Source organism: Herpailurus yagouaroundi, unplaced genomic scaffold (assembly GCF_014898765.1).
Source record: "Herpailurus yagouaroundi ecotype Mexico unplaced genomic scaffold, PumYag 163, whole genome shotgun sequence".
Taxonomy (NCBI): domain Eukaryota; kingdom Metazoa; phylum Chordata; class Mammalia; order Carnivora; family Felidae; genus Herpailurus; species Herpailurus yagouaroundi.
Window position 1 is genome coordinate 35,289,855 of NW_024412404.1, and position 19,545 is coordinate 35,309,399.

General features: G+C 47.7%; 1 protein-coding gene across 50 annotated transcripts in view; it reads right to left on the bottom strand.

The window, feature by feature from the left end:
• The window catches only part of SORBS1 (sorbin and SH3 domain containing 1), a 231,992-nt gene that overhangs the window by 17,364 nt on the left and 195,083 nt on the right, over positions 1-19,545 (bottom strand). For 28 of the 50 annotated variants that reach the window (XM_040485940.1, XM_040485938.1, XM_040485946.1 and 25 more), the window contains 6 exons: positions 19,036-19,121; positions 15,804-15,971; positions 11,767-11,813; positions 8,286-8,400; positions 8,013-8,138; positions 6,107-6,301 (listed from right to left, as the gene is read on the bottom strand). In XM_040485940.1, coding sequence (XP_040341874.1) covers positions 6,107-6,301; positions 8,013-8,138; positions 8,286-8,400; positions 11,767-11,813; positions 15,804-15,971; positions 19,036-19,121 — 737 coding nt within the window. Of the gene's footprint in view, positions 1-3,822; positions 4,597-6,106; positions 6,302-8,012; positions 8,139-8,285; positions 8,401-11,766; positions 11,814-15,803; positions 15,972-19,035; positions 19,122-19,545 lie in introns of all 50 variants that reach the window. The other 22 variants (XM_040485925.1, XM_040485928.1, XM_040485926.1 and 19 more) reach the window with 3 other exon arrangements.

The window sequence follows — 19,545 nt, forward strand, 5'->3', positions numbered from 1 at the left end:
AAAGACACACAGCAGGCCAACAGCAGAGCTGGCCCAGAGCCCGGGGATCCCGACTTTCGACACAGCGCTCTCCTTTCTAGATTGGGGCTCTCCTAAACACCCCCCGCACTTCATCCACACCTTCCGCTGTCCAGAGAACACACACCTAATAACGAGCAACTGACTCAATGTGATTTCAGCTTGGGAGTCTACAAAGGAGTGAAAAGCCAAACCTTACACAAGTGTTCACACATCCGCACGGCTGGGGGGCAGCAGGGGTGGGGCTGGACAGGTGACTCAGGGGAAGGAAGCAGCAATGCAGGGACTTAGCACCAAACAGGGAAGTCTGACAACTGATTCACAAGGGGCACGTCACAGTGAGGAAGGGGACCGGACACAGTGTTAGGAGGTGCGGATGAAAACCTACGTGCTATACAGGAGCCCCTCCAAGCTCTGCTCCCGGCCCCTTCCCCAGAACCCCCTTCTATGTACCTGTAGACACACTAAGCCTCACCCAAAGCTCCCAAAGCTCCATACCCCTGTTCACGTTCCCACCTGTGGGTCTTGGCTGGGCTATCTGTTTGCCTCGAATGACACCTTCTTGCTGTTTGCCTATTATAAACCTCCCTGTGTTTTAAGCCCCAGATGAAATGCCACATTTCTTACAAAGTCTATCAGACTGGCACCTTCCCTCTCCAGTTGCTTACTATTTCTCCTCATCTTGAATTTTCAGGGTGAACTACTTGACTCTCCTTTCCTGTCTGCATCATAATTATTTGTGAACATGTCTTATCCCCCACCAATGGAGATCCTACATTCCTTTCACTGGAGTCAGTTACTTGTTAATCTTTTCTTTCACTCAACAAATATTTATTGAATGCCTTCCACATATCAGGAACCATGATCCCTGACCTTAGGGCGCTAACACTCTAATGGTGACACAGACAAGCAAAGGTAAGAATACAACAGAGCTGAGAAATGCCCCCTAAAGTCTGGTGCAGGGGCTATGGAAGCAGAAAGTCAGAGCACTTAATCCAGTTTTACAGGGGCTGGGAGAAGTTGTTAGGAAAGATTTCCTGGAAGAAGTAACATCTAAGTGGAGAAGTGAAGGACAGGTGGGAATTATCCACACAAACAAGCAGGAAGGTTTTGGAAGGTGAAGCTGGCTTGCTGTCTAAATGGCCAAATCACATGAGGCCTTGAAAGCCTGTGAAGGAGGACACTTTCCTGAGAGCAACTGGAAGCACTTGATGACGGTTATCCCTCTCTGTTTCCTGCAGCATTAGCAAAGTGCCTGGAACATCCTAGATACTTGAGTGAAAGAATAAATGATCATAGCATTTCGGAATGTCTTTTCACTTAAGTTACTCAGCTAAACCCCCTCACTTATTGGCCACATACTCAACCAAGCTCCCTAACAACTATAATAAAAGTGAACTTTTGGTTCAGTTCCCCAAGGAGAACAGCGACTGACAATTTTCCTGATCACACACACTGGCCTGCAATGCATTTATCCCAATAAGTGACACAGCCTGAGGCCACAGCAAGCTGGCAGGCCACCAAAGGACAGTTGTCCCTGAAGTCCTTTCCATCTTTAGCTCTGTCATGCAAAGAGGGCCTCAAGGGGCAGGGAGCTTCTGCAGGTCCCCCTTTCCCGAGTGGCTGGCTCCGGGTCCCAGTCATATGAGGGGAAAGCACAGGGGTTGGGTGGGAGGTGTGTGGGCAGGAGCCCTTTTCACACAACTCCTCCAACTCTCAGAGGGAACAAGGCCAGGGCCCGGGGCTGTGCACACCCGTGGGGAAGGGGCTGGCCCTGGAAGAGCAGAAGGAAGGGAGGGGACAGGAAGTGGTACACTTGGGGTCTGGAGGCCCACCAAGAAAGGAAAACCAATTTTCAACAGGCCTGTCTTTCCATGTTGCCAGCTACCACCCCCAACTCCCATCCTCCATTAGGAAGTGGGAAGTATGCATCCCTAAACTCGCCCAGAGCCCCGGCACTACATGTACTTCCTGGACGCGCTGAGTCCTGGAATTGGGCTGTGCTGGTGACTCAGGCTGACAACAACGAGGTCTCTAGGCACTGTGGGCTGACTTAGAACGTTTACAGAATTGTTACCGTGTCAGAGACATTAAATTCTTCCCAACTAGTCCCTTCACTATCTCTCCCTAACCAACTATTCTTTCCTTAACAGGACACACCCTTTTCTCCCTCCTAGAACACACATTCCAGAAGCCCCTGCTCTACTAGGCAAGGCCTTCCCCGGGTGTTGCTATTTTCCCTAGGCCCCATGCTCAGAGGTGGAAAAACAATCTACTTTATGGAGCTTTCCCACATACCAGGCACCTCACTTACCTCATCTAATCCTTACAACTACCCTATGAGGGAGGGACTGCTTTCGCTCCTGCTTCGCACATGAGAAAACAGTGGCTCGCTGGTGAGAGGCTAAGCCTGATTATTCATCACTATTCCACACTGCTCTTCCCGTGGCAAGATCTTCCACTCCTAACCATCAGACTGGAGCTGGAGGTCTGGCCTGGTCTGTGTCTCAGGCCTCTGTCCTCCTGTGGCCTCTGAGCCTACCTCTGTTACTGCGGTCATGATGCAGTTGTGTCTGCCAATCTCACTGGAACACGGATTCCTCAGAGCAGGAAGGCACTGACCCCTGAACCCTGCCCGAGTACAGGATGGTGTCTACAGGTCTCGAATAAATATTTGTTGAGTGAATAAATGAAACTTTAGAGAAAAACTAGGGTGGCGGGTCTGAGGATCAAGCATGGTCTACTGTAGGCACTGTACATGGTAAATAATAAATGGGACTTAAGAATTCCATCTGATACTAAAGGCATACTAGAATTTTCTCAATTCCAGAAGCAGCTCTAGACCACCCAAAATGGATAGCTGACCGCATTCTGTTCCCACCCCATGCACTTGGCGCTTCACACTCATTACTTCATGGAACCCTCTCAGCCACACTAGGAGGTAGAGCATCATCTCCATTTTATAGGTGAGGCTCAGAGAGGGCAAGGGACTCCCAGGCATAGACGGTAAGAGGTGAATGGGCATTCAACCCCAGCTACTTTGGAGAAGTTGTCCAAAGTCTTTGACTTCTGGGGTATTGAACAGCATAGCCAAAACTAGAATCATGCTCTAATTGCCAAGTTTACCCCCAGCCCCACCCTCCCATTTTTCAGCCCTCAAACACCCTAAGGCCACTGTGGTCCTTGAAATCTTTGCAGCTGACCCAGAGAGAAACTGGGCCAGTCCCATAAAAACCTGGTGTGTCCGTTCAAGGACCCTATATCTGCCTCCCAGGGCCCCTGCTCTGGTCCCCAGAACCAAAATGCCCTTGTGCACCAGGACACAAAAGCCCTGTGCTCCCACACAAACACGAGACAGGACGTAGACCTGATGCAGCTGAGCACTGGCAGAGCGCCATGGGTTATGGAAACAAAGTGCGTCTCACACAAAACCAAACCACACGGAGCCAAACTGAAGCCTGGTGTTCTCAGCTGTGTTAGAGCAAATCGAGGAAAGTCTCCAAGGCCTGAAGGGGCGTGAGGAAGGTCTTCCTTCTCACGGGCTTTTGCACCGGGCCCAGAGGCGCCCAAGATGGGAGCAACTTCTAAGTCACCTCAAGAGGCCAGAGTGCAGACCGTCCTTCGCCTCCAACTGTCCCCAGCCTGACACCTTAGTCGATGACGCCTGCGTTCCCTCCTGGGTAATATTTTTGCTCCCAAGGCAAGCACAGGGCTCTCACCGGCATCCACTGGGCCGCGGGTGAGACGTCCAGCCCCCCTTGCACCTGAGACGCCAAGGCACACACGGTCATGCTGCAGGCCTACCTGGCTCACAGCACTCCCAGCAGCCCTCCTCTCAGCCTGCTCGCCACCTCTACGCGGCTCTGTCTGCTCAGCCTCCCTTCCCGGAAAAGGGCTACCCAGGGGCTTGCTGGGCCGGCTCTCCTCGGGGACGTGGAGATCTGAGAGTCTCTGTTCCGCGCTCAGGCACCTGACCACGTCTGAAGGTCGCAAGCAGCTCTTCTTAGAGATCTTGGGTGCTCCAGGGCATCTGTCACCTGCCTCCCGCTCTGCTCTCCTCTCACACTGTCCACGCTCTTCTCGCCTCAGCTGCCGCTTACCCTGGCTGCTAAAGGCGTCGCTGAGCTCGGAGATGACCCTATCAGAGCTCCCCGGCAGCGGCCGTGAGAAGCTTTCCGGGCGGACACCTGAGGGTGGCACGTGGATACCACTGTCCCCGTTGATGTGCAGGGAGGCCGGGGCACCGGGCACCAGGGAGGAGGCTTTGTGGGGGGGAGGCAGGGCCAGTGGGGACGTCAGGGAGCGTGGGGTGGAACGATCTGCCCAGCTCGAACGGGGCAGGCTGAGAGACAGGGAGGGCCCGGGCCTTGCCCACGAGGCGAGGTGGTCAGTGTTGTAGACAGAAGTCTCCGGCAGAGGAGGCAAAGGTGGGGTCAGGGCCAGAGACCGCCTGCCTGGGACCCCTACAGTCAGCGAAATCCATTCAGAGGTGACGGCGTGCATCTCAGGGGACAGGGCTCGGTGGGGGTGGGGCAGAGATGAGGGGGCCGGCATGAGGAGTTGGCTGTGACCGGGGGACTTGAAAAGAAAAGGAGAGAGAGGAGAAACAAAGGAAAGAAGCAAAAGGTACAAGTGTCAGCATAAAGAAGAAAGGAAAACAATCACAAGGGATATACAAAAGAGGAATGAAATGGAGAGGATGAGGACACTCTGGTGTCCCCCCAATGAAATCGTTTGGTGCGACTGGAGAGAAAGCAGAATGTGGGTGCACGCGTGTGTGTGCATGGTGTGTGCAGGTAGTGGAGGAGAGGTGAAGCGAGTGGTATGGACGTGGGAGAAAGGGGCCTGTCAGGGCACTTACAGATGGTGCTGGCCCGGTTTGCAGAGTCAGACTTTCAAAGGGACACATTCAAAGCTTCCCACCCCACCCCGCACCGCCCCACCCCTTCTACAACTGACCCACAACACCACAACGGGCAAAAAAGGTGCCCTGCCACTTTGGGCTTTTATTCTCTCCAGAGTTCTCAGCAAAGAGCCTTCCCGAGAGGAGGATGAGTAGTGGAGTTGTCTCGTTCTATAGTCGTGCTTGGCTACACCCCAGTGAAAAATCTCGCCGAGCTCCTCGTATTATCACAAAGCAGAATGGCCTGTGCCAACCCCACACCCTCTCTCCACGAGATCTCAGGATATGGATCTCGTTGTGCAGAAAGCCCTGGGTTAGCCCGTCTCATTCTTTCTGCCAAGAACCATCCCTGGGGTCAGTGACGGGCAGGTGGAAGAGGAGGAAATAATGAGAGGATGACAGAAAAGAGGCACCATCCAATTGTCATCCCGGGTCCAGTCACGCCTCTGCCACCCTCCTTACAACTGACCACGGTGGTGTGGTCAGTGTCCTCCACAGGAAGTCACTCTACCTTGCCTCTTCTGAACCCAAGGCCCTCATTCTTTCTTGGCTTTGGGAAAGTAGGGATGGATTTGGAACACTTCATGTTTTTTAAAACAAGTTTGTTCATAACGTTTAGGGATGCAAACATCTTATTACGCCTATAAACCTACTTCCTTTCAGCCCAGTGTAGCGATGCTATATGTTCCTTTCCCAGCCTGGTTCCTGCTTGCAAAGAATACTCTGGATCTAGTCTTTATGTCTGAGGATGAGAACATGCAATTCTCTCTTTGAATCTTTGTCTTCTGCAGGCCAGCCTTGGCCAGTAAGATGATGAAGAGAAGCATGCTGGGTCATGGTATGTATGGGACACTGGTGGTCCCCAGACAGCCAGCTTCACCCAGGGTAGGATGCTCCCATACAGAGTTTTGGACCAACTGATAAAGACTCTTATGTCTCTTGCCCCAATCATCTTACTCTCAGGGCAATCACCTTAAGCTCTTTCTTTTCTCCCAAATAAGCGTGCTCCCTCCAAGTTCTTGAAAAATGTCATTTGTATGCATGGAAACAAACCCTGGTGTGTGTTCTCTGCATTACTGCACACGGTTCTTAATCACAGCGTGGAAGAACCACCCCGGGAGGCTGTGTGCCATCGGCACTGTATCTGTCATGAGTGTGAAAACCAGTGACGAGAGGCTTAGGTACCTGCGGGCTCGCGGTGGCACTACGACTTGGGGAGGAGGAGAAAGGCAGGTCGATGTAATCCACGGGGTTTTTCACCAGTGGCCGCTTGATCACATCCACATAGGTGATGGGGAAGATGCCTTGCCGGGACGTCCCTGGGATCCTCCCTTCGTACCAGTTCTCGTCCACCTGTCGGAGCAGTGCAATCCTCTCACCCTGTAAGACACGGCGAGGCAAGGGTCCTTGTCCCAGCATGCCTTGGCATGCCTGAGGCCCCCGCCTGCACCCTGGGCCATGCTTCATCAGTTATCACAGACTTTGTTCAGAGAAACCTTCCTTGCTAGACCCGGACGAAACCAGGATCATCGAGATGGGGATGCTTAACAGCAGGAGAGCTACCTGGAGGCTGGGAAGTCAAGCTCGGTCTTGAAATATTTCAGATTCATTCCCCCAAGCGAATAGCCAAACGTATGGTTTTTGCCTCATTTAACACAAAATCGATACCCAACTTTCTCTAAGGCAAAGGTTTTGGAAGGTTATCTTTTTCCTTCCTTTTTATAACTTTAATTTCCCCTGTATCATTATAGAAAAGTTAAAACACAAACATTAAGCAGAACATAATTGTTGCCCATAAAATGATCACTCAGGGAAAACGACTGTTCATATTTTGATAGATGATGTATTTCAGAGATTTAATTCCATGCATGTGAATTCGACTTGCACATATTTTTTGCTGTTGTTACAAAAATGGAGTCTGCGCTGTATTTCCCTTTTCCAACCTTCTACATACAGTAAACCTCCTTTCTCAAGGAATAGAATTCTACATTTTTAATGGTTTTGCAGCAGCAGCTGAAGGGCCCACTGCAGGCTATCCTGTTGTACACACATGACGACCTAATTACTGGTTCCCCCATATTGGGCATTTAGGCTGCTTCCAGTGCCTCTCTTTTCCATAAGGCAGCTCATCTCTTTTGTTGTTACTGCTTTGTTTGTTTGTTTGTTTTATTTTTTAAGTACACTTGAAGCCCAGCACAGAGCCCAATGCGGGGCTTGAACTCACAAGTATGGGATTAAGACCTGAGCTGAGACCAAGAGTCAGACGCTTCAGTGGCAGAGACATCCAGGCACCCTTAGTTCATCTTTTTCTAAGGCGTGTGTTGATTTCCCTCTATACTCAATAAAATCAGTAACTAGTAACTGTAGCAATCCAGAGAGTTCTGACACGTGAAGAGAGCATCTGATCCTTGGGAAAGACGGCATCCATGCATAGCTTACTTGTCTGAAAATGAGCGCGCCGAGCTCCTCGACGGCAGTGAGAACCCCGCCATCTCCTATTCATTGAGCACTGACCAGCTGCTGTGTGCCGCTCCGGGGGCTTCACAGAGCCTTTTAAAACAGCTACAGAAGAGGCCCTTCTATGTTCATTCTACATATGAGCAAATGGCAGCTTGGTAAGATTCTTTAACTCCCCAAAAGTTGCACGGCTGATAACCCGTTAACTTTTGGCTTCAAAGTATTTCAAACTTCTCTTGGTGTCAAAGGACTTGCTTTTCTCTATGAGGGCGATGTTAATATAGTGTGAAACCTAGTCTTACCTAGTGTGAAACCTAGTCTTACCTAGTGTGAAACCTAGACTTACCATGTCATTCGGCGCTCAATAAATATTGATTGAAGAGGTCTCAGATTCCAGAAATACTGCCATTAGTCAATGAACTTAATGTAATTAACCCGTGACAGGGACTGGGGTTTATTTTTTAAATTCCTCGCCTCAGAAAATTCTCCAGTTGCCTTTAATGCAATCCTTGATGGGGCACATCTCCTAGGCATAGCGATGGCACCACCAGGCTATATTTGGCTGTGACGCCACTTCCCCACCAAAACCCGGCCATCCAACAGAGCCCCAGAGCCGAGAGGAGAGGGCGCCTACCTTTCTGAAGGACATTTCTACTTGTGTATCACCATTAAAGTTGAACTTAGCAATGGCTTCTCCGTATTCCAAAACCTGCACTGGTGCCAACTTCTTGGGCTGAGCCTTTTCAGCAGGAGGAAGAAGCTGAGAAAGGGAGAGAGGCAGAGAAGAAGGAAAAGAGCAGAAAGCAGGGGGAGGAGAGGAAGGGAGGAAACAAAACACAAGGTCTTGGTAAGTAAGTGGTGGTTTGGGGATGACGGGGCTCTTCCCCGGAAAGAGGAGCTACAGTACCTCGATGTAGGTGCGCGGGAAGATCCCCACCCGGCCGTGATGCTCTCCTTCGTACCAGTTCTGATCAATCTGCTTATAGATGTAAACAATGTCCCCCTTCTGCAGAGGAAGCTCCCTGTCGACAGAGGGTCATGGCATTTTAGCAGATGTTTCAAAATGTGGAAGATGAAGACACTCCAGTTTTTAGCAAAAGGAGACTTCGAGTGAGGTCAAAGGAGACAGATGATAGAAGAGGGGGCTCCATATTTGGAAGTGAGAACCCCACTCTTCGGGAAGTTACATCTCTTTTGGCATCTTTCCAGTTTTCTGTGGGACGGATGTAAACTTTTTTTTTTTAAGATTTTATTTTTAAGTAAATCTCTACCCCCAACGTGAGGCTCGAACTCATAACTCCGAGATCAAGAGTTGCATGCTCTACCGACTGAACCAGCCAGGCACACTGAAAGGTTTTTTGAATTAAGAAAAAAAAGGACTTCGATCTTTTTCCATTTGCATCAAACCAACAGCGTGGGAAGAAAGTCTCTGACTGCAGTTTGGAGGGGGGGTGCCTACTCTGCAGTGTGCCAGGAAGTCCCACGGTTATGCGACGGGTGCTGGCTCAACAACGAGGGCACATCTGGAAGACTTTACACAAAGTCAGCAGTGTGCTGAATGCAGGAACAAGGCAGACTTTGTGGGTCTCGCACTGGTAGACAAGATTCTAATCCTGAGGAGGCCCGTGAAGGGGACCTGGGGCATTTGTCTCCGTAAGAAAGAATGTCTTTGGCCAATTTTTTGCTATAGCTCTCCTCGCCAGTGCTCTGAATTCCCTCCTCTCTTCACTCCCCAATCATGGACACATGGATGTGCGACACGCTCAACATATCCACTCCTGCTGGAGATCTCTATGCCCCCTGCTTGGCCTCCCTAAGTGATTTGCAGCTGGAGACGGCCCCACTGGTAAACAAGGAAGAGGATAGCTTGCGGAGGGCTGAGAGGTCTGCAGTCATGGCCAAAGGTGATGTACCATGGGGTGCTTGGGGCTGCCATCCTTCCTGCATTGGGGACCACATGCCCATGTCCCAAAGAACCACATGGCAAGGTCTGGTGGTAACAAGGCTTGAGAAACAGTAATATGATATACTTCAGATTTTTTCCAGAGTGTCACCACATGTATTAGTACAGTAGAGGCTCAGAGAAGTCCTGTGGGTAAGAAACCTGTTTAACTTCGTTGAGTTGAGCACTCCTACAGAACACTTTTTCAAGTAACATACTGTGGAGAAAAGTAGAACCCAGTGATTAAAGATGTTTAGAAGACTCAAGTCAATGGATCTGTCACTTGCTCTTCTATTTTTTTTTTATTTTTTTAATGTTTGTTTTTGAGAGAGAGAGAGAGAGAGAGAGAGAGGCAGAGAGGCAGAGAGAGAGGGCAACAGAGGATCTGAAGCAGACTCTGTGTTGACAGCAGCGAGCCTGATGCGGTGTTTGAACTCACGAACTGTGAGATCATGACCTGAGCCAAAGTCGGATGCTTAACCGACTGAGACACCCAGGTGGCCCCTGTCATTTACTCTTTTAAAAAAAAGGTTTGTATGACTTCACTCATATGAGGACTTTAAGAGACAAAACAGATGAACATAAGGGAAGGGAAACAAAAATCATATAAAAACAGGGAGGGGGACAAAACAGAAGAGACTCATAAATATGGAGAACAAACTGAGGGTTCTCCAGGGAGAACAACCCCTGCAGGGGCTGTGGGAGGGGGGATGGGCTAAATGGGTAAGGGGCACTAAGGAATCTACTCCTGAAATCATTGGTGCACTATATGCTAACTAATTTGGATGTAAATTAAAAAGAAAAAAAAGTTTTGTTAACTGTTCTAGGAGTGAACTTGGTGTGATAATAGCACCGAGTCAGGAGGAAGGAGCCCTCTCTCCAGCATTAGCAATACTGATAAATAGTGACAATTCTGTCTCCATCAGCCCTCTTCCTCTCTTCTGACAAGGTCGCTCTGAGGACAAAATTGTTCTAAGACATTTTAATGAAATCTACACAAATATAATCATCACAATACCATTCAAAGATTATGTGGGTCTCGCTCAATTCAAAGAAAAAAGGGGAAAAGGTATTGCTTGATTAAACTAAAAATCAATTTATATACCTCTGTCATCTTCTCTCTGGTTAAAAAGAAGGGGCAGGGGAGATGCTGACTTTTGCTACATTCTGCAAAATGTTTTATAAGCATTGCCTCAGCTGCCCCGCGAGAGTGGCATTTTTATGCCCATTTTATAAATGAAGAAATTTGAGGTGGAGCTTGGTGACCCTGTTCATGGTCACAGAGACAGTAAGTGGCACAGTCATGACTTACGTACGGGGCTTCCTGACTCTAGAGCCCATCTTCCCAGCACACTAGGCTGCCACTTCTCATGAGCCGATAAGCTAAAGGACTAGAGTAATTACAAGCAAACCCAACACAGCAGATTCGTACGTAGGTCCGGGAACTGTGGCCTGGTCACGTTTAGTGTTAGGAGAAGATCAGAATTATGTTTGCGTGGGCTCTGCATGGCATTTCCCAGCGTCCAGTGATGGAGAACTCTCCCTCTCATCACCGAGGATGGAGATGTGGGGCCTCTATCAGCAGGACGATGGGATGGCTGCTGGTATTGCCACCAGTGGAAACTCATGGCCCATTTTAACCCATAATTAGATAGGAACTGAGTAAGTTCCTCATGGAATCCAGTCTTTAGTAGCATTTGCCAAATTTCATTCCATGGAGATAGAAAGGCTTCCTGGTCATGTGAATTTAGGTAACACTGGGTTAAATGAGCTCATCAGGTTTCTTCATTGAAAGCCTTCTAGAGCTATTACTACGTCAATAGCAAAGTCTCTGGGGAGAAAGGGGCATGGGAGATATGGAAGCAGTGGTTCCCGGATTCATTTCTAGCATGGAATACTCTTTTCAAGAAATATTTTACACAGCTAGCACTTTGAGGAACATACTTAGAGAAATGTTGGTTTTCTGTGGGTTCCCATAAGCTTTGAATGTCGTAAGATGTTGTAGCAAAACCGAAAAAAAGTTATCTTCCTAGAAACTGGTTCTGGTTCTTTCAGAGAAAGAGTGGGTCAGATTTGGCCTCCGCTTCATCAAGGAAACTGAATCCCTGTATAGGAGGCAGCAGGGTGGCATGCATATGGTGGTAGGAGCCCAGGCTACCTGGGTTTGAATCCCTTGCCTCTAGCACTGGCCAGCTGGGGCGAGTTCCTTACCCTCACAGCCTCTTGGTTTCTCCATTACTATAAGGGGGTAATAATAGCACCAACCCCAGAGGGTTCTGGTGAGGGCTGAATCAGTTAACATATGTAACTTGAATAGTCTTTGGCACGTAGTAAACTCTATAAATTACTGTTTTGAATCATTGGTGTTTTTCCTCTATCTCTTCTCTACAAGTGAGCTGTGTTTCAAAGAGGCAGTTAAAAATAACAACAAAGTGGTGGTACTTACTTTAGGGTCTGAGCTTTAAAGTCAAATTTGGCTCTGGCAGGTCTCATCTAAACACAAGAAACAGTCACAATATAAAATCACAATTTATGCACAATGGAAAGGACACATATTCAGAAGTTTCCAGAAAGCAAAGCAGAAAAATTCACTCTAACTAGTTCATTCTGGTGTAGAAATCTGGGCCAAATTCCACTTATCTGACCTCAGTAGAACATTAGATGAATGTTTGATCAACTATGTCATGCATGAGAATCTCCCCAAGGAGGGCCAGATTTGGGGAAGAGATGCTTTGAAAAGTCCCATAGCTGAAGTGCTGTTTCCCCAAAGCTGACCATGACTATTAAAAACAACAACAACAACAACAGCCACACACACACACACACACACACACACACACCACTCAGAAGTCCTCAGACATTCCTTATCTACTGTCTCCATCTTTGGGGGACATATTCTATTTGTCTGACTTAAAATTATGATTTGCAAGTGGATGAAACCCTGATTCACCTCTCATGTCATCTTTGACTCCATATATTACTCATGTTCTGTGAGATCACCTCAAAAGCCAGACAGAGCAAGCCTTGAGTTAATTCTTTCTCCAAGGCTTCCCTCCCTTTTGGGTATTCCTCTCCCTCTGGATCCCCCAGGCCTGGAAGTCCTCCTCAGATTCCAGTTCCTCAAGTCTGTCGCTAAGTCACGCCAGCCCTCCCTCCAAAACCACGTTCAGGTCTGACCTCTAGTTCCTACACGTACAAAGCTTCCTTTGACTTTGTGTTCTTTACGCTTCCATCTACGGTCACTCAAGAGCACAAATAACATTCTCAAATATTTCCGTCTGTTACTTTCTTGCTTTGAAGTTGGCTGAGCCTCTCAAGTGTCCCTCAGATCAACTCTCAATTCCTAACGTGGTAAGTTAAGGTCTTCCCCAATTTCACACACTTCCTCTTCAATATTAGAGGACAAAGTGGGGGTGGGGGGTGGGAAATGGGAGACTCAGTGAGGAACATAAAATGGTATTTAAAAGCTCCATCAAGCTTAGGGTTAGGTCCGAAACCCCTCAGTGATATGTCCCTTATGTGAAGGCCCCCAAAGCTGGGATCTTGTAGGAATTTTCTTTAGGGTAATGAATTCCCCACAGGAATTTATTTTTGCATTTTCACGTCGATGTTTCTATCTGTTTACATATATAGTACAGGTCAACTAAACGACCACTTTATAATCAATGCCACACAATTTCAGTGCCCGAATTTGTATCTGTCTGTGACCAAAGGGCACAATTTAATAGTTGCAAGCAAATAAGAAAGATGTGGAATGAATGATAAATGACAAGTTCGCAAGAGAAGGCCAAATGACCAACACTGTAAGGACAAAAATTTCAGGGATTCCAATTAAAAAACAAAAACAAAAAACAAACGTGGTGGTTACCCCAGGACAGCCAGCTGTAGAGCTGTGTGAACTTTAAAAAATGTATACCAGGGGCGCCTGGGTGGCTCAGTCGGTTAAGCGTCCGACTTCGGCTCAGGTCATGATCTCATGGTCCGTGAGTTCAAGCCCCGCGTCGGGCTCTGGGCTGACAGCTCAGAGCCTGGAGCCTGTTTCAGATTCTGTGTCTCCCTCTCTCTCTGCCCCTCCCCCGTTCATGCTCTGTCTCTCCCTGTCTCAAAAATAAATAAACATTAAAAAAAAAATGTATACCAAATAGCACCATATTCACACTTTGAGTGGCAACTGAGTTCAGGCAAAATGATATCACCTGTTGGTTAAACTGAGTTCTACAGGTGTGCAATTTACTACTTAATTTGTAAACTGGCTTAGGCCAATACTGGGGATTGGTGAAAACAAAAAAAATTTTTGCCCTTTCAACAGCATCCACACATTACTCCAGGTTGAGAAACACTGATTCCATTGAACTGCTAAGAAGTGTCATGAGTCATTGTTGCCTATACAGAGCATCATCGCCCTGTTTATCTGTCTCTGTCTCCCTGAGGCCTAATCCATCCCTCCCTCTCTCGGCTTGCACAACGTTGTCACTTGCTACAACAGACACAACTGCCAGGAGGATGCCTCTTCCACTACACTCCCAGCTTCCCAAGGACACAGCCTGAGTCCTATTTCTGCCTCTGCACAGGGTCTCGCACAGAATTGGTGGTCACTCGGGTTCTCCTCAGTGGGGCTGATGTCCATCTACACAGCCCTGTGCACCCGGGACTTGCTGGTCCCTATTTTCCCGTGTCTGTCAGTCAACATCTAGGGTAGTGATTCTCGGGGCGTGGTCCCTAAACTGGCATCATCAGCATCACCTGGGAACTGGTTAGAAATGCAATCCTTGGGGCCCACCCTAGAATTAGAACCTTTGCGGATGGGCCCCTAGGAGATTCTGATGAGCGCTCAAGTTTGACAATCACTGCTCTGGAAGGGAGGCAGGGTGGGTTAGGCAGTTGGCCTGCTTCTTTCCGTGGTTGTGCTGCCCCAGCTGCATTTTCACGTGCCTGTATTACCTACACCTGTAACCATGCAGCCCTCTGGTGCCTTCCAGGTTCCCCTCCTCTCCATCACTTGCAAGCAGGTGGGCCTGTGAATGCGGATAATCTGTCACCAGAGGCTTCGGAACAGGGTGGTTTTGAGGAGCTGGAATACTGGGGAGCTGTCTCTCCCTGGCGTCCGAGTGACTCCTGCCAACTTCTGCCTCTTCCTTGTTACATTTTCTTTTTCTCCGTCACCTTAGAGCCTCCTTTCCCCTTCCCTGCTCTCCTTCCTTCATTCTGGTTCTTTTCTTTGTCACAGAAACCTTCCACTTCTTTGAAAAACAAAACAAAAACCATTTGATGAATAGCCAGTGCCTCTGTCACTCAAAAGGCAGAAATGTGAATATTAATCTATTACATCTAAAGATTATAAAACTATGTATGCTTTGGTGTCACTCGCCCAGTTCCCTGCCTCCCAAGCCCCAGACACACACACTTCCCCAAAAGGAGCTAATCCTTAGGGAGCCACTGAGGGCTACATGGCAAAACATACCCTGACACAAGACACAGCATTTGGCCAGCATAAGAATTTCAACATGTTGTCGGGGTGCCTGGGTGGCTCAGTTGGTTGAGCCTGACTTTGGCTCAGGTCATGATCTCACGGTTTGTGAGTTCGAGTTCCATATCGGGCTCTCTGCTGTCAGCACAGAGCCCGTTTCGGATCTTCTGCCCTGCCCCCTGCTACTTGCACTCTGTCTCAAAAATAAACAAAACATTAAAAAATCATTAAAAAAAATAATTTCAACATGTTGATCTTAGTGCAGGAGGCCAAGGCCCAGATAAAATCACTTCAAAGGTTTATGCTTTCTTTGTGCCTTTTGTAATATTAAGTTTTATAATCTCAGCTGAGAAATGTCAAAATTAAGGGAACAAACGCAATGTCTCTCAGAGGGCTCTCTCACTCTGTGTGGGCTTGTCCTAACTGCAAAACTCTTTGGGTTTCAAAGTTTTTCAGTGAGGCTGTAGCACTGCTAAACACCCTTTACAATTAATTCATCAGTTAATACTGAGCGGCAATTTCATTCTCTGAGATTTCGGGACCTGTGTAAATGGCGTAAGTAACACAACGCTTGCTAACTTTTGTAGTAAGTTTCACAACACCATCTCTTCAAAGAAGACTCATAACTGACCACACTGCAGTTACTAATGCACACGCACTAAAATATAGTTTCTAGGCAGAATGCACAGGCAGCACAGTGTCATGATAAAATGCAGGATGTAGAGGACTGGGTTCATGAAGGCAGGCGACGCTCTAAGGCATGCAGTGGGGGGTGGGGTGGGGGGAGTGTGTGCCAGCGGATCCCGGTCCCACAGCCAGGCATGCTTGAACATACAGAGCAAGGACATAATGGGACTCATGTCCATGACCAGCCGCAGAAGAGCCAAAGCAAGCCTATGGGGGAGCCAGGATGACAGATGCCGTTTGGAGAACTAATTTGGCCTACAGAAGGCGATGCTGAGGGGAGGCAAGCATCGCTTTGGGTCAAGCAGCAGACTGAGGCGACCAAAACAGACCTCTGACCCAGATTTCCTTTTTGCCGTATCGTCTATATTGAGGAGGTCCCCAAAGCGCTCATTAGTGATAAACTGATGGTGCGTCGGAATGACGCCCGTGTGGCGACGAGCTGCAATATCGGCCTCTTCTTGCTCACGCTTAAGTCGTCTCTGGTCCGCTAAAAGTTTCTGCCATGAAATTGCATAAAATGGGCAGTGAATCATCTGGTCCGGGGTATTGGAAAACTGCCAACGACACAACTGAGGAGACAGGTGCTGGATCAATAGGGAGGAAGTTCTGAGGGGCAGGCGTCAGAGGGGCTTTATGGCCACAACTACTACATCCTTGGTGTAACCACACTCCATGCGCCCTGTGTAGTAGGGAGACAGCACTGCACGGGAAACATGGGGAGCACTGGGACGTGGGGGAAGGACGAGTTCCAGACAGTTACACTGCTTGGAAAACCATCCTCTGGCTCAGCCAAAAGCCTCCTGTCCCCAGTACATGGCAACAAAGCCCAGGTCCCCCAGGGGGAGGTGCCTGGAGCATTCACAGGCATGCTGGGCTGGAGGTGGGGGGCTGGGAGTGCGAGCCTCACCTCGTTTAGGCAGTGATGAGTTCCCAGTGTATTCCCTTGGTGGGGCCAGGGCTGGCTGATTCCTGCTACCCAAATCTGGGCCCTTACAATGCAGGACCTACGACAACTAGGTCATTTTTGTGCTTCCTTAGTCTGTTATTCTAATATGCTCTGTAGAGATGCCCACTTCAGAAAATACGGCACCCCTTATCGGCTGGCCAACGCTTCCTCCAGGCACAATTTTTAGGAGGCCTTTGCATGTGAACTAAAAGCTATTTATGTGACTGGCAGACAACATCAATTACTTTCTTACTGTACTTTTTACTTAACTGTTCTTCATTAGGTGAAGTGAAGCTGAGTTTAAAGGAGTGATGTAGAATATAAACATAGAAGATGAAGAATAAGGGTACCTGGGTTTAGAAGAAATACACTCTCCTCAGTTAAGGAAATGGTCATCTATTTCTATTTTTAAAGGCTTTTTCAAATAATTCAACAATGTTGCATTTTACCAAATGTTCTCATTTCCTATTGAAAATTCTCTGGAATATAATTTTAATGTGTTTTCTTATTCCCTACCAGTTGCACATTCCTGGGATTAACATTCCTTATAGAAAGGCATTAATTAGAAATGGTCATTCTTAGCATTTTCGTAAGACATTAGTCATCTTCCAGCAGGCAATTAAATGCCTCAAGGGATATCCAGCCCCAAAGGATGGTGGGCCTGATTTATCCATTTTTCTCTAGGGTCTGCAAATAATCAAGTAACAACTCATTAAATGGCTGTGGGATGTCCAGCGCTCAGATAAGTTGTTGTAAAGATTAAATGAGAAAACACGTGAGAAAGTGCTTTGCAAAGCCCGGTGCTGTCAAAAATGGACCGGCCCAGGAATCTGGAGCCCTGGTTTCCAGCTGTGCCTCTTGTGTCAGTTAACTTGCTACGTGACCTTGGGCAAGTCTCTACCCCACTGGAGTCCTTTCCTGGCTAAAACAAGGGCTTGGCCAGAAGACTACTAATATCCCTTCTAGGACTGACATGTTCTCACTTTCAGAAATGCCACTATCATCAATATTAGGAATAAAGCATTTGCACAGAAAAACGTCAAGACCGACACTCAATGTATCAATGGTAATGGACCGTGGTTTGAGGCTGCCACGTCCCTGGTGCTTGGGCCACGGTTACATAAAATCAGTGAAAGTGGACAGCAATGGAGCAAAGCTCCCAACCCAGTGCTTGAGTCTGACCTCAACAAATCCATCATTCCCACAGATTAACCACAGAAGGCAAATACCGTGAATAAAGACACGACATTCTTAAGGATTTGTGAGCCAGCCTTATTCAGCAAGCAAGCTGGTCACCTTATGAACGCACCTTATAACAATTGGTAAACCGACTGAGTAAAATATGCCCCCCATGTGGCAGGCACGATTCTATTCACAAAGCTTTCCATGTTGGATACCAGTGTTTATACTAATAAAATGGAATGCCACCTTCTTTCACTTTACATAGGTGGGACCCTTGTATCTCAGTGACAGTGACTAGAAATGAAATAGTGGCCTGACGGACACTCACTGTAAGTCTGTACATCAAATGATTCCTTGTTTTCTCCCCCCTGGACAGGTGTAAATATCTTCATGAATATGGTGTTATGCCTGGAGAAGGGGAGCACTATGGTCTTTTTGTCTCAGCAGCAATGACTATCATCATCCAGGACACCCCCTCTTCAAGGTCAGCCTTACCTTAAATCCTTAAGGAAAACCCGCCTTAACTCTGAAACCGCTCAGCAAAACAGAAAATAGGAAAAGGGCTTCAGACGTTATAGGGAAGGGGCCAGAGTTGTATACACGTGAACACTGTCCCCTACTGCCACCAGGTTCAAAGCCATTCTTCCACTTCTTAACTTGATACAGGAAAATGGTCATCGGAGATGGTTTAATCTACAGGACCCTTTCCCCTGGGCATGCAAAGGCCAGAAGGCATGCCTTATAACACCACTTTATCACAAAAGAAGCTTGGGATTTTTGCCCATTTAGCCGATATGCAGAACTACCTCTTCCGAAATCCTTTCCCTGCCTTGTCAGTCATTCCACTGCAGTACAGACATTTCAGCAGCTGCGAGAAGATGTGTGCATCCTGAATTTCTTGGGGGGGGGGTTCCCAACATTTACTAGGGTATCTCTCCTCCTCCTGAGTTAAAGGCAACTTCGTCAAATTGTTTTATAAAATGTATCATGGTGGTTATTATTTCTGTTTCCTCTTTCTCCTGCTGCACCCTTCCCAGTATGAGTTGTGCTTTGTGCCAAAGAGGGGTGGGCAGTATGGGAAAACACGTGGGTGGGTTTCCCTAGAGAATACCAAAGCGGGTATGGGGAGGGGATGAGAGGAGTGGACCCCAGATCCCCTCATGCAGTGGTAGGCAGCCTCTTTCTGAACCTCTCCTGCAGGGGCGCTAGTGAGACTTGGCATTTCGAACCTAGTGCCTGTGGCGAAATAAGTCCTACTTTTTGGAGAAGCGGAACAATTGAGCTTAGGTCACATAAACACCCATTTGTTAAAATGCCAATTTTTGCTTCCCATTGCTAGGTCAGGTCACCTCTGTGACAGATGACTAGAATGTTTGCTTCCTTCCTATTTTTCATCTGCATAAGAGCTAAGAGATTTTAGAGATGGCATTTACCTCCTTATCATCATGGCGCCTTCGAATAAATTCTTCTGTGGATTCCAAATAATCAGCAGGTATAAAATGTCTTGGTGATTCTGAATCTTCAAAACAACAAAGTAGAATTAAAACAGGCAAAGATTTAGTGGGAAACCAGACTGGGATAAGATTTTACCTTTCATCCGTTATAAATACCAAGTTTTTACAATCATGGATTATTGACCAATAATCAAATTCTGAAGGACAAGAAAAACCAAATTCCTTCCCCCTCAGCCCCACTTTTTGGATTTCCTTGTAAACTAGCTCAATACAAAGAAAACGAATCAGAAGGCAAAAAGTGAGCAGAGAGAGGACCTTCTTTGAAAAGTGTCCCTACTAAGAGGCGTGCAGGACCTTACAGGGACACACCATACACTCACACACACACAGGGCCACTGAGAGAGGCTGCCTCTCAAAAAACCGCAGGGGGACTGAGGATTGGTGTGAACTGCAAGGGGTTCAAGAGCTCACATGGACGAATTTCTCAGA